Source organism: Bombus terrestris, chromosome 2 (genome assembly GCF_910591885.1).
Source record: "Bombus terrestris chromosome 2, iyBomTerr1.2, whole genome shotgun sequence".
Taxonomy (NCBI): domain Eukaryota; kingdom Metazoa; phylum Arthropoda; class Insecta; order Hymenoptera; family Apidae; genus Bombus; species Bombus terrestris.
In genome coordinates, this window is record NC_063270.1 from 11,944,195 (window position 1) to 11,958,650 (window position 14,456).

Below are 14,456 nucleotides of genomic sequence, written 5' to 3' on the forward strand. Positions count from 1 at the left end.
GTGCGTTTCGCAGGTAACAGCGTTTCGTGAACTCGACCAGTCAGATTTCTCAGTTGTCTCGTTTTCGCGAAAAGGTGTCGATTGCTTCGGGTATCGCGCGATTAACTGGGTCATTCGTTTCTGTACTGTTTTATTCTTACGATTCAGCTATCTACATTATATATATATGTATGTATGTGTGAACTCTTCTTGTATCAGTATTCAGATGTCTCCGATTATTTTTAAAAAGAAACGGACTAAAATTACATGTTAAAGTCAACGAGTTCTCGCCTACGAATTCCCATTCGTCTATATTTACCCTACGATGTTGCCAGCACAGATTTTCATGGGGAAAAATTATCGATTATCGAACGTTGTTGTGCGTGAAGTTAACGGAAGCAGTTATTTATATCAGCTAAGGGAACCGATGACACCAACGTGAATAATAAATGAGCTCGTCGAACAAAGCTCGTCTCTCGTAATGCATGGAATACAATATACATTGTATATTGTATTTTGTATATTAAATGTATAATTTAATATACAAAAAGAGAAAAAAGAAAGAAGAATAGATATTCACCAGGAAACGTAAGACACGGATCGCTCCAGTGTTTCGACGTTACGTGATTTTCTAAAGTAGCTTTTCTTCTCGAAAGATCGCGTGAAGCGAAACCTGACGACACTCTTATTTTTAGTCTAACGGATATTATTACCAATCGTTACGATTCAGATCGCTCATTTGCAGGTATACAGCGTGGAAGAAATTAGACGAAGCGAAGTGTCGTAAGGAACGAACACTCATCGAGGTTGTTAGTTCATTGACAACGCCACGTGTAAATGTTTGCTTGCTGTCGCAAGCTAGGAATAAATTACAGCTACGAGCGTGCCTTTGCAGTCGTCGAGCGCATACTAAACCATTTTCTCAACATGATTTGCATCCGTCGTTTCAGCTACGAATCTAACGTCCTTTCGTAGAATCGCGATCTTGTCACCGGTATTTTCGTACGTTTAGCAGAAGTTTATATTTGTATCGAGATCCGACTGTGATTTCAATCGACATGGAATAGAAACTACGTTCGGTGCATGTACAGCGACGATGAAATTTCAAGGTGATTTGCAAAGCGGGAAAATGGCAAACGCTTGAATGAAACTAGAAACGTGGATAGGAGGGTAGAGGGGGGAGGGAGGGTGGTGAAAGCGAGGCTGCAGTTACTGACCTACCTCGAGTCACGATTGCAAGCTATCTCTACGAAGAGGCGGGCAAGAAGAAGAAAATACTACTGGCGGAAGGGTGGCAACGACCGACCGCAACGTAAATACACGGCAGCATCTCGAGAAAGGAACAAAGGAGGGTCTAAGGGGACGATGAAGCTGCCGAGAAAAAGACTCGAGTCATCAAGAGATACTTCGTCTTTTCCGTTTTCTGTCTTTTGTTTAGTTAGCGTGATTAAACGTATAATACAGGGATGAAGTGAGGAGCGAAGTGGATGACACGTAGATAGCGGAATCGTTGGTCTAATCGATCAATTTGTTGGAAGAAAAGTTAAAGGGGTGGCGTGACGCGTATCGCGAGTACGAGCTCCCGCTTTGAACGTGGTGTTGAATCGTACAAGGGGGAATTCAACAAGTGCAGCAACGGCTAAATGGAATAATCGGTCCGGTTAGAGCAAGCACGGAAGGGGTGGAACGAGCGCGAGAAAACGCGGTGCTAGTCGGCACTGAGAACACTCGCGATCAATTTTAGGCCGGTCGTTGGTAAATCAGCGGGGAAAAGGTGATCGAGCTTTGACGAAAAATCGATGGTCCGATATAAACAAAGAAGGCGAGAAGGAGTTAAAAAGGAATATAGAGAAGTAAAGTAATCGGAAAATCCTTGGTTACCTGTGTGCGAGTAAGGCTGATACAGGATTCTAACGCGAACCCGCCGGCAGCTAGTTTGTTCCCCGATAACTGACCTATCCGAACGCGCGTCCGGGTGACGCCGCGGCGTCGCGGTGCCCACTGCAAGCTCACGTTCCATTCGTTCTCTCTCGAGACGCGATCGCGAGTCGTGCTGCTTGCCTCCTATTCTTGCACATCGCCGACTATATATTTAGAAATCCGCGGTTCGTCGGCGTCACAAGCTTTAATCACGATCCTCGGGGGTCGGCTATCACTGTTCCTTCTCCTTCCTATATATTTTTTCTCCCCCTTTTATTTGCCGCGCACTATCTTTATCCCTCTTTTTCCCCCCTATCCTCTCCGTACGTGCTGGCTCCTCCGTCGTTTCCTTTCCACCTCCAGTTCGCTCTGATTGTTCGCCTTCGTTCCCGTTTCGGCAGTCGGCGTGGTATGTCTCTGTCTATTCACGTGTGGCGAACGAAACGGAAAAGGACACGTGTGCGTACGTGTGCGGGTCTTAGGCGTGTGACACGTGCGAGCCAGCTCGGCAAATGTGGAATTATTTCTGCCTTTTGCCACATATCCCCTACCTGCCTCTTCCCACGCTACCTTGTTTCCCCCTTCCTTCGTACCTGCCTTCGAACGACGCTTGCTCGCTCGTGAGCCCGACGACGGCGTCGACGCCGATACCGGCCGCCAGAACGCTCGACGGCCATTCCGCCATTCTACGCGATTCACCGATCGCTATTACAGATCTTCTCTTGTCAGCGAACGCGTTCACCAACCCCACCCCCGTCAGTATCCCCCTCTTCATCATCGATCCACGTTAGCACCGCTAATGGAACACCGGGATAGGAGACTTAATTTACTCTCTTGTCGCTTTTCAGATCTGAGAACAATTCGCGTGCGCGATGAATATCAGTTTTTTCCACGGCTCCCTTTTGTCTCTCATCCCGACGGGTGCCCTCTGGTTCGCGTTAACGTTCAGAATCGACAAAATGACGCGTATTTTATTAGAATCAAGGGATCGATGACGCTTCGTTCCTTCCGGGTCATCCACTCTGTCTCTCTTCCTCTCTCTCTCTCTTTCTCTCTCTCTCTCTTCTTTTTTCATCCTATTTTTTTCCTTCCGTGACTACGCTCTATATTTTCGCCTCACGTTCTTTCGAATATCGAATCCTATCCGCGCTTTCAATCGTAGCCAGATTAACGAACACCCTCTGGAATTGCTCGAGGGCGACGCGTTCAATCCGGCCGGTGCACCGTGGACGTACGTACAATCACAGACTCCTCCAGTCCCTGCAGGTCACGTAAATCCTTTAAGCGTGTGCACACAGATCAAAGATCCCGAATGCGTCCCGGAATAGCGTTCCTTTCGGTTCAAACGTATCACTGATCGTGCTCTTTCTTTGGAATTACCTCATCGTCGATCCGAATACTGTAATGGATCGAACTTGATGCTTGTTTAGAACCTCTGAGACCGGAAGAAACCGCTAGGCCGATATCGATCGATCGATAGAGCCGGCTAATATATTCTCGATTATGAAACCACCATCGAGACCGTCGTCGTACTCTCGATGGAATTCTAGAAACGTGATCGCCAATTACCATATTGTCGAATGACTAAAGAATTCCGTGTAAATCGCTAATATCGCCGGTTGATGCCTAATTAATTTCTTCTTTCCACGATACTCAAAGCTAACTGTGCTTTCTTTCTGTGCCCGAGCTCTCGCATTTGAAATATCGATAGCCCATGGAGCTCTTCCCAGAACGAGTCTCGATATTCCTTTTTCCTCCGTCTTGTTCTCGTTTATTAATATTCCCTCCGTGCTCTCGTTTCGTCGCGATTTGTTTGAATGTTTTGTTTCGAGCTCGAGAGAGAGCCTTTCGCCTCCATAGCTTTTCGATTCAATTTCGCGTATCGACTGGAACCCTCATCCCCTGCCTCTATCCTCGCCTATTTCCCCCTTCGTGTACAAACGTCTGACGAGGATAAAGCGCCGAGGACACATCGAAAATCGTCGACCCGGAATAAGCTCTCCTCCATATTTGAAAGCGCGCGATAAACGAGCTTTCTTCGCGAACAACTTGCTGGAAATGGCGGATTTGAAACGAACCGACCAGCTCGAATGCTCTTTCTCTCTAATCGAGCTGCCACAGTGACACGCTCTATCGCGAGTAATTTTAATTATTCCTGGTTGTTTCACCGTGTACTGATTACTCGATTCTTAACGCATCGAGATACGAGGTAACGACACGAAGTGGAGAATTAACGTCAGAACTGAAAGGGGTCGTAGAGGCTAATCGCGGAAGTATATCTCCCCTTGAAAACAAGCGGCAGCGATATTGTAAGGATGCAATTACGAGCCAACCTTTCTTCGCTGTCAACAATTATTTCCTCGCCACCGATGTAAGACGTTCGTCCGCTCAAGTTTTCACGCAAACTTTGTTTTCTTTCGCGGTCGTCCGCGATAGCCTGCGCGCGACAAAAAGACCGAGCATATAAATGCGCGTCGTTGAACACGGAAATGGAACTCGACTCCAGCGAGCGGCTAACCCAGTTTCTTGTTGGAGCATTTAATTTAAACTGCTAGATCACCGAAGCGCGCCAGCTATGTGTATCCGACGCACGTTTTTATGAATCCGTGTCTTCTTAATCTGCCGTGCTTGAACGTGGCAACGAATCGCGAGTGAAAGTTCGTTGTTCGACCTCGGTCGGATGTTCGCGGCTACGGAAGCCAGCAATTGCCAAGCGGCGAGAAGTTGCGACGTCGAGGGGAACAAAGTGGGCATGTAATTAAAAATGAAGCACGCCCTCCTATGCAATCGCGCCGCGCGTCGAGATCCTGTCGTTTCTCGGCTTCCGACGTTCGTTCTCGCGTTCATCGAATTCCAGCCTCTTAAATTCCTCCACGTTTCGCTGACAACGCGATTCTGTGTCCGGAAAACGTACAAATTTTGCGAAAATTCTGCTTACCGTGTTATCTAATGAAAAAGAGAATGGGTAAAGTAGAGCGTTTTGAGAAACAATAGTTCGACGAATAATGAATGACGCGTGGAAGAGAATCGACAATCTTCGGGAAGAGAATTGATTCGCGCAGGAAGTCCGCGTGTGTGTGTATGGATTGGCGTGATGTCGGCCGAGCAACACGTATCGAGTTGGAAGGCAGCGAGAGATCTCAATGAGCAGTCCATACGAGAATGTACGGTCACAGATATGTAGTACGGTAGTCTCGGAGAAACAAAAACATCGCGAGGTTATCGCGCCGGCTCCGCCCGTACTCGCGTCCTCGAACCTGATCGATATGCCCGCCCCTTCGACGTTCTCGGAAAATATCGACCGAGTCCTGAGTATTTCGGCTCCATAGGCTGCTGCTTTTAGTATATTCTACCTTTTCCCTCTTCTTGCTTTACCGCTCTAATATTCTATTTCTATATCTCTACCTCATCGGTAGAAACCGCCAATAACAGTATCTTGATAGAACTGTTTGCGCTCGATTCACTCGTTTCTTTATCCAGAGGAAATTACCAGTCACTCCAAACTCGCCTACTTTTTTTTAGTACAATTCTCTCTTTTTGGTATAATTTTCTAGCTACCCGAGTCTCTGGAAAAAACATTTCCTTATTTACGACAGTTCGAACGAGCGAAGTATAGGTTAAGAGACTCGATATAGGTTAGGACGCACCACCCTTCGCAGCATCCCCCCTAATTTGACCACTTTCCTATTTTCTTTTATGTCGTCGTAAGAGAAACATCCACTCGTGAGAAGTAGCACGTAAACCAGCCTGTCAACCACGATGTTCCTGTATACCACCCTCGACATGCCATTATCGATATCTCATACTCCATTCTCGTCTCTCTCGAACGCGATTCTATCGGATTTAATCTCCAGATAATTTCCTATCCAGCTTTCCTCTGCCTTATCGAACTTGTCCGCTTTTCGGGCACACGTCCTCGCGGCGGCTTTTACGCAGGTCGGTACCATAGTAGGGTTAGGAGAAGGGCAGGGATCACAAGCCTTGTCTAAGGTCGAACACGAAGAGGGAGGCTTACGGTGGTCCTGTTGGTGGAGGTCGTCGAGGACAAGGAGGCCTGGAAGCCGGCAGCGGCGTGGTTCCCGGCGCGATACGCGGCGTCACAACAATCGGACGCCGGAAGCGGCAGTGACGGCGGCAGCGGAGGCGGCGGATCGATTCGGTCGGCCGGTCGTGAACCTCGAAAAACCGTCACACCGAGCTGCTGCCGCGGTATCCGACACGAAACACGGCCAGACTGCATGGCGACCACCTGTGAGCTTCGTGCCGGCGCCGGCGTCGCGACGCCCACGTACCGTCCATCGACCCAACCGCGCCACCGACGAGATACCGCGACCTCGCTCGACCGAACCTCCGCACCCGGGACCAATTCGAGATTCGCGCATGAAACTGCGTAAACCGTGGTCTGTCCGGATTTGATTTCTGGATATTGTTATCGTCGTCGTTGAGAGGCGAGCAAAGTGGTTCGCTCTTCTACATCGAATTACACGTGCGAAAAAGAACAGATTACGGAAAGGAAATATCAATACGATACGCAATGACAAAAGGATGCGAAGACGTACGATGGAATATAATTTATGAAACAGATGAACCTGGATGAACCGTAGCATCTTTGGAATCGAACTTTTAAAGTAAGAATAGGCGATTTCGAGACGAATGGTATTTTTGGACACTTTTACTTTGAACAAAGAAAGGTTGTTCAATCTACAGTTATGGAATAAAGAGATCTTTGAAATTGAACAAAAATTCGTGTTCGTTCGAAGCAATTATATTTTTCTACGGTTAAAAAATATCACAAGTAAATATAAAACAATTGCTATCGACACGCGCGATTTCTCGTTTCAGTATTCTGTTGAAAATTTTCTTGATGCGCTAAAAGTCTTCTCGTTCCTTGAAATAAATAAGATGGAGATTGAAATATAAAAATTCTAGGATTTCGATAGAATTCGAAGAAAGTAACAGAATGTTTTCCTTTGTTGAGTATAAAATTTGATGATTCAAGATAAGATGTAATAAAATTGCACTTGCGACAGCACGGTTGCTTCCGGCAAAATGGAGTAAGCAATAACGCGTCTATACACTGTTACGAATCAGAGGATCGTGCTCGCCTATTGTTTCGCGATTCCAATGGAAGCAAAACATTCTACTTTTATTCGGGTTACGAGTTCATTCAATCCAATTTACCTTTAATCGAATCAAAAGCGTTCGGTTTCCTTTCATCGGTGCTCCTTTCTACGGAAAAAGGGGATCGTCGGACTATTCGGTTCGCGTTGCCGTTTGACGATTCGGAATGCCATTCTTCGCTATTCTCGCTCTTTTGACTACAGCATTAACGGTCGTAAATTCAGGCACCGATGTTGAGCGGCTTTGGGACGCCGATATTGTGGCAGAGCGGTATCGCGCTCCCAAGATAATAATCGCAGTAGTTACGATGATTACAACCGCCATTGTTCTTCCCGTCCGATATTATCCGCTTTCCACGCTTCTCGGTATTTTCTGTCGGTTTGACGAAACGGCGAATATAACGCGGTGCTCGGAAGAAAAAAGAAAAAAAAAAAAAAAATACAGCAAGGGGAAAAATGGGAAGGAAAAAATGTGTCGAAGAGAGAGAAGTTTGAAGGGAAAAAACTGGGTCGTTGAGATGGATGGTGCGCGGCAATCGGGAACAACGGTCGCCGAGTTTTCCGTGCGTTTGCTACTTCGCTCGATATTCCAACAAACGAATGTTTAGACCAGTTGCGAGATCGTCGCGGAGAACCGACGAGGTTGTGAAATAGGAGATGACATTCGATCAGATCCCACGTTCGTCTTGGGAAAAAATTCTATTACGACGGATCTATTACCGTGGGTTTATCCGAGCGGTTCTCGCGCGACGACGAACGCAACTAGTACGAGTTTCCACCAGATCGCGGAAAGCGTCGCGACCGAAGAACGAGAAACGAAGAACGTGTATTTTCGACGAAATATTCTGAAATTAAAACTTCAGATTTTCGTATAATAAATCACTGAGATCTTCTGTTTAATCGTAGCCTTCAGAAAATAATGTTAAATTAAAGATCTGTATGTCCTTGAGAATGTTACAATATTCCGTGACTCTACTATTTTTATTAGTTTCTTACCTCCATAACGAATTTCGATCTTGTTTCACAAAAAAAAAAACCAATGAAAAAATATTCACTGTGAAAACTTGCTCCTTGATGAAGCCACGCGATTCAACTTTCGCTCATTGACGGTCAAAGAATTTGCACTGAGAAACGCTTTTTTCGATTTTCCTTGAAATTATCACCTGGATACTGCGCGTCGAAGTACGAGCAACTTTTTATCCGACTTCCCCGACGTCAGCCCTCTCGAAACTCGAATCTCGTAATTGTGAGCCGCGTAGCGAGGCACTCGCGTCGCGATTGGCGGCTCGAACGCGAATAATCGTGGTTTTATGATGGGCGCCCGATACTTCGCTCCTTTCTCTTCGCGAATCGTGGCTTCCCCTCGGCTCTTGTCGCTTCACGCTTCTCGCGTCCACGAAATTTTGCACCATCGATCGGTACATGCTCTTCTATCGAATATTTCCGCGTTACGCTAGTAAAATATTACGAATACGTCTGACAAATTTTAGAAAGCGAAACGAATCGCTTCTGCTATCGTCGAGATTCGTGTTCTCGTTGTCACGTTGAATTCTTATGATTCGTGTTGTAACACGAGACACAAGCGTTCTATCTATTAGCTCGTGTCGAATCGAGGTACGAATTGTTAAGAGGAATTTCCAGTCTGAAAATTCGCGTCGTCGTTGTTCTCGGGGGACGAAGTTCCCAGGAGAAACTCCAGAACTTTTTTTTCTTTCGCGACTTTAATCTTCAACACTGCAAAGTATCCTTCTGTGCGACAAGATTCTTTGACGTGTGTCGGTCTTCACCGAGTAGGTGCCTTTGTCATGCAAGTCTTCGACTCGGAGCGAAAAGAACGTTGTGTCGGATTAGACGCATCTGTATCTGGCCCTAGGTCGTATCAAAGCTGTCACAATTGACGCCTTAGGATTTATGCAAACACGAGTCATTCAGAGAAAAATTTCACTAAGATGTACAATTTCAAAAGACGCAATCATAAATTCCTAAATTTTAGAAGCTCTGAATTTCTAAAATCTCTGTTCCTTTATTAATTTTTCGCAAACTAAATAATTCGTTCTTGGCAATTTGTAAGAATTTTCTTTCGAGTTTCATACGAGGATATTTTACGACCGTTTAAAAGAAAGAAGAACGTGTGTTCGCGGCAGGTCGGCCATCCCTTCCCACATTACATTTTCAACCCCCTCGTCCAACTTCTCCACCGACCTCAACACAACGGTTCAATGCCACGGCCCGATGAACCTAGACACCCGGTATATACGCGTGCACACATACACACACCCAATTTCGCGTACGTATTCGAACGAGACCGTGGTTTTTATTTGTCGGACCTTGACTCGATTTTTGGCTCCTGAATCGTTGTCGGTACCGGAAGGTCGACAGATTTCGAGTTCGCGGCTTTTTCGCCACAACGAGAGCTTTTAATGGCGGGAACACGTTAATTGGTCGCTATCGATTACGGGCTTTTTTCACGAAGATTGCACGCATTCTACAGTACGTTTAATCCGAAAAATGTACACTTTAAAAAAATCGAAATTAAGCACGACTGAAGCTTTCTTAAAGCATTTTACAATTTTCTGTATGATAGATATGTGCACTAGGAATCGATGAAAAAGTGTAGGCATTAGACGTGCGGAAAGGCAGAAACGGTCAATCGTTAAGAATTAAGCGATTTTCCACGTTAGGGACGCTAATTAACGCCGATCTGTCTGTCACGTTCGTTTATCGATTAGCAGAACCTAATCGAACAGTGTTACGCAAGTAAATAGCTCGACTTCCGATGCTATTATCCCGCCTGTTATGTACTTACACCGGTACCTGATGCGTTCGTCACACGCGACTAGCTTGGAGATCGATAAAGCTCGCGTGGAAATTGTTTTGCTGTGAAAAGTCGTTGACCGCGAAAGCGTCGCGGAATCGAAATTCACGTCGTTTAGTTTTTTCTTTTTTTTTTTTATCGCGTCGTATTCACGCCTTCCGCAACCGATATGGCCAAGCCATAAATTCTCTAATTGGCCATGATCGCGTCCGCCATAAAGCATTTGTAATGCGATTCGAGTTTCTGCCCGTAATTAAGGTTAGGAGCGACAATTATATATGCAGTTCATTAATTTCTTCAAAATCCAGTTTGTTGGAATCTTCGTGCAGAGACGTCAAATGAACGAGCGTTGCTGCAACATGCTGAGCGTTTCGCTGAACAACTTATAGAGTGCGTCATTAGATAGAGGAGCGCGGGAAAAATTTACGGTCGCGTTTCGTTCATCGGCGTTTGCTCAATGAACCAAGATTCGTTTTCCGTGTCTTTCATCGACGAACGTTTTGATACAAAAAAAGAAAAGGCGATTGTACCTACCATTGTCTTCTCTCATTTACATGATTTTCGGCTGACAAGTAAACCGTGTTAAATCAAGACGTCATTCAAGACGAAACTAGATATCCAGGCAAATAGAAAACAGGCACGCGCGCGGACAAGGTAAGCAAGGGAGAAACAGCGTAACCAAAAAAGCCACTCAACGTGCACTTACGCCAAGCGTACTCACCCGTCCATTAAGCAACAACGATGCGCTCGTAGAACGCCATGAGTCGCGGAGATGGCCCGATTCAGTTTTCACCCCCGTATTCTAATCTTCCCGCGAATTCTATCTTGTAATCACGTTCTCCCTTCTCGTCGTCGGTCGAATGGAACGGTAGTACTATGTCCAGCGACACGCTGCCACGTTCTCACCAACTGTTCGGTTATTTTCCTCGAGCAACGTGCTTCCTCTGCGGCATTCGTCGAATGTAAACAAGGTGTTCGGAGCTTGCGCTGTGCCCGGAAGCTTCGCCGCGAACCACACAGACCTTTCTGTCCATGCACGCGACTTCTACGCTGCTTCTCTCTCACTCTCTCTCTCTTTTTCTCTCTTTCTTTTTCGCACTCTCTCACTCTCTCTGTTTTTCTCTCTTCCACGTCCGTCTTTTCCCTCCTTTTTCCTCTTTCATTCACCTCTCGCGTCCCTGTCCAAGCAAGCTTACGGTTGGTCACCGTCCTCGTCACACCCCCTCGTAACCCGTCTTTTTCCCATCAACGGGAAAACGCTCCCCCTTCGGAGCCCTTCTGCGTGTTACGGTTCGTAGCTGGAGAAGTTCGGTCGCTTTTACTGTCGTTGCCGCTCCGTCCCCGTACGATCCATGGCGCTGTAATGGCGACGCAACGGTTATGGGGGTCGCCGTGCGCGAAGCCACCCCCATGCACGATGGGGAAGCACGATCAATACCTTAACCCCCGCGATACGCTTTTCCACTCCGTGACGCTTGCCTGTCCCCCGACGATGTACCTAGCCCGCTCACCCTGCAACTCTCTATTTCTCTCTCTCTCTCTCTCTCGCTTTCTCTCTTACTTTCCCTCTACTCTATACACTCGGTTCTCTGTATCGAATCGCACCGGTTGTCGACGAGACTCTACCTCCCGCTTTTATCGTCGACCATCAGTCGCTATTCTTTGTCTCGGCAGCGAAACTTTCTGTATCGCGTGGAGCATCGCGACCGACCTGGAACCTCCTCCTCGCGAGCGGTTAGAGTCTAGCGGCAGAATGAATGCGACCGGTGGCTCTTTATCTTCCAGCGATGCAATTGCGTCGGAGGGCGGCCTCGAGTGGCTAGAGCAACGGCTTAATCGGAGTCAGAGAACTTGGAGGACGCTGCCCGAATTTCTCGTCTCTGCCGTGTGTCGGAAATTCGTTTCTCGCGCTATAGGGTGCGATTATTTGGACGTCGTTTACTACTTCGGCTCCCCGTATCGAATTTTTAACCCCTGGTCTGTACGATTTTATCGAATTTTATTTCAGCTGGTTTGGCCCAGCGACGAACAACAATTTTGAAATTCCTGAATAACACTTGGTTAAAGCGTTCTAGCTTTGTCGATGTCGAATTTTAAATTGGAAAAACGGTTGAAAGCGTGTGTATAGTTGGCGATCGAATTTCTACGTGTTCTAGTGGCATTTCGATGCTGCACGGTCGTAAATTACCGAACACTGTACTAGAGTGATGGAAAAATCCCTTTTTCCGTTCATAGATGTAAAACGACTAGCTTCGGTTTTCGACTGTAGGTACAGATTTCAAAGGACTCGGATATTCTTTCCTGGGTATTGATTTTTTCCATTACGATTTAAACGGGCTCCAGTAACGATGGATACCAGAGCGTATTACGAAGAGTTTGGCGGCTAAAGTACACCCTCGTCGAAGCGACGGGAGCCCGACAACGCCCAGGAGGGTTGAATTTAGCCCTTAATTACGGGGACCGGCTCACGAACGATCAGCCACCAGAATGTTTGGCTCGTCGAGGGTTTCCTCTATCACGCTTCACCAGATGCTTCGTGCTTACCATGAGAGACGATCGTCCTGATTTTTTTTATACAACCTGTATCATTAAGAGGAACTCCACTATTCGTTTCCTGTATAATTTCGTAAAATTTGATTCGTTTAAAATAAAATGCCGATGTATGGATACTTGTCGATGTAGATTAATTCCATCGAAACAAACGTAGCTACTATCGTGAACGCTATTAATACTGTTATTTATTATTTGCTGTTTGCTATCGAAAATCAAAAATATCTAGAACGGCGAAGGAGCGAACAACGAGCAAAGAGAGCAAGGTACACACCAACGATCCACTTACGAGTGAACATTATTGCAGGCGTGTAAAGGGTCGTTGTGTTCGCACGCTCTCTTGTGCAACGCTCTCTTACCCTTCTCTCACGCGTGCCGCGATAAAAATGAGCTGCATGTGTGCTATGTTTTAAGATGTGTCTCTGATTTTATTCAACACCCAGCCGCCTTCTCTCCGATCCCACTCTATCGCCCGTGTTAATTCTCCTGCATGTGCAGATCAATTTGCGAATTCACTTGATCATTTAACTTAATCCCGGCAGGACAAGTGTCATTGGTTAAATCAAGAAGATAAAAAATATGTCATTTGCGTTCAGTTGGTTCACCGAATGTTCAATGGTTTACGAGATATTTATAATAAAGAATATATATTTCTTAATTGTTGTATCTTTGTTGCAAGAAAGAAAACGAAGGAAAAAGAATACAGCATGTGTGTAAAGACGCATACTTACCATCGGACATGATGACGAACAGTGATCACCGGATCTTCGCAAACATTCTATAATTACTGCATGATTTTCTTGTAACAAACTCACGATCAGTTCTCGAAACCTATAAAAACGTTCGATTATTCGCAAGAATTTTCTGCCGGCTATGAATGCTGATAAGAACTGTGTTTCATGAACGTGCTCGCGAGTAGTATGCACGCTGTACGCAATTTGCAATCTATCGCGGACAGCGAGGATGCAAGATGTTTAATGAGGTTACTGGATGGTTCTGCAGGTGCAATAGATTACCGCCATGAACGATCGTGCTATAAACTTTATGGCGCCAGGCCTCTGAATGACTACTTGCTACATACGTATGTATAAAAGATAGTACTTAAAAGCGGAGAATTATTAATCGAACACCGTTCTTCACTTTTAATTCACACCGCTATAACTAATATCAAGGCATCCATTGACGTTTCATACGAAATTTTTTTTCATTATTTTATCATAAAATTTTATTTCGCCAGCATCATGTATATCTTATAATGTAAACTATAACATTAAAGATGAAACTAAAATTTGTCAGTTTTCCAATAAATGACAGTATACATAGAGTTTAAAGCACTGTATTGTATCTGAGGAAAATAAAATAGTATTTAAATCTACTATAAATAGATTTATATTGTTTGTAAAGGATTTAAAATACTATATAGTATTTCGGTATATTTGTTCATCTGTTCTTCGAAATGCTTTCCTTCTACTCTGATCTCACGTACTTAATATTCTTCTAATTCTAATCTCATGTATACTAAAAGTAAAAAAGAAGAAAAAGGAGAAATTCATTTGCACACATAGAATTATGCGATTATGTAATATTGTCCACGCAATCTCATTCGATTCGAACAAATTGACATAATACGATTCCTCATTACGTTACGCGACAAGGCCGCAGTGGTTTGCATTATGAGACTTCGATGCAACTATGCATATGGTCCTGCACATCGTACTAGCTTCGCTGAAACTTTCCATTAATTGCATAATTAAGCAAATGGGGACGCAAAGGTGTACTAAGTGCTTTGTCCCGAAACTTCAACGATCTTACACAAGGTTTTGGGCAACTGCGAAAATGACGGAGTTACAAGTAGATGAGAACAGATTAGAAGTCTAGATGACGGAGACAAAGTTATACTCACCTTATGAACAATTAAGGCGACTTCCTTATTAAAAGACCACGCACGTAACACGGAAACCAGTTGCATCCAGTGTATACGAAGGATGCATCGATATACGCACGTTAACTGAAGCCGTTTCGCCGACTGACCTTGTCCATTTTACATAGTCGCGACAAACGAGCGTGATTAG

At 45.3% G+C, this 14,456-nt stretch overlaps 1 protein-coding gene across 4 annotated transcripts in view; it reads right to left on the reverse strand.

Annotated features, from left to right (window-relative positions):
* The window catches only part of LOC100648780 (proton channel OtopLc), a 36,543-nt gene extending 23,403 nt beyond the window's left edge, over positions 1-13,140 (reverse strand). Inside the window, exon 1 of one of the 4 annotated variants that reach the window (XM_020866983.2) lies at positions 13,116-13,140. In XM_020866983.2, the coding sequence (XP_020722642.1) occupies positions 13,116-13,125 (10 nt within the window). In that variant the 5' untranslated portion in view covers positions 13,126-13,140. Of the gene's footprint in view, positions 1-1,860; positions 2,428-8,015; positions 8,257-10,555; positions 10,694-13,115 lie in introns of those variants that run through there. The other 3 variants (XM_020866986.2, XM_003393968.4, XM_012318763.3) reach the window with 3 other exon arrangements.
* Between the last annotated feature and the right edge of the window lie 1,316 nt (positions 13,141-14,456).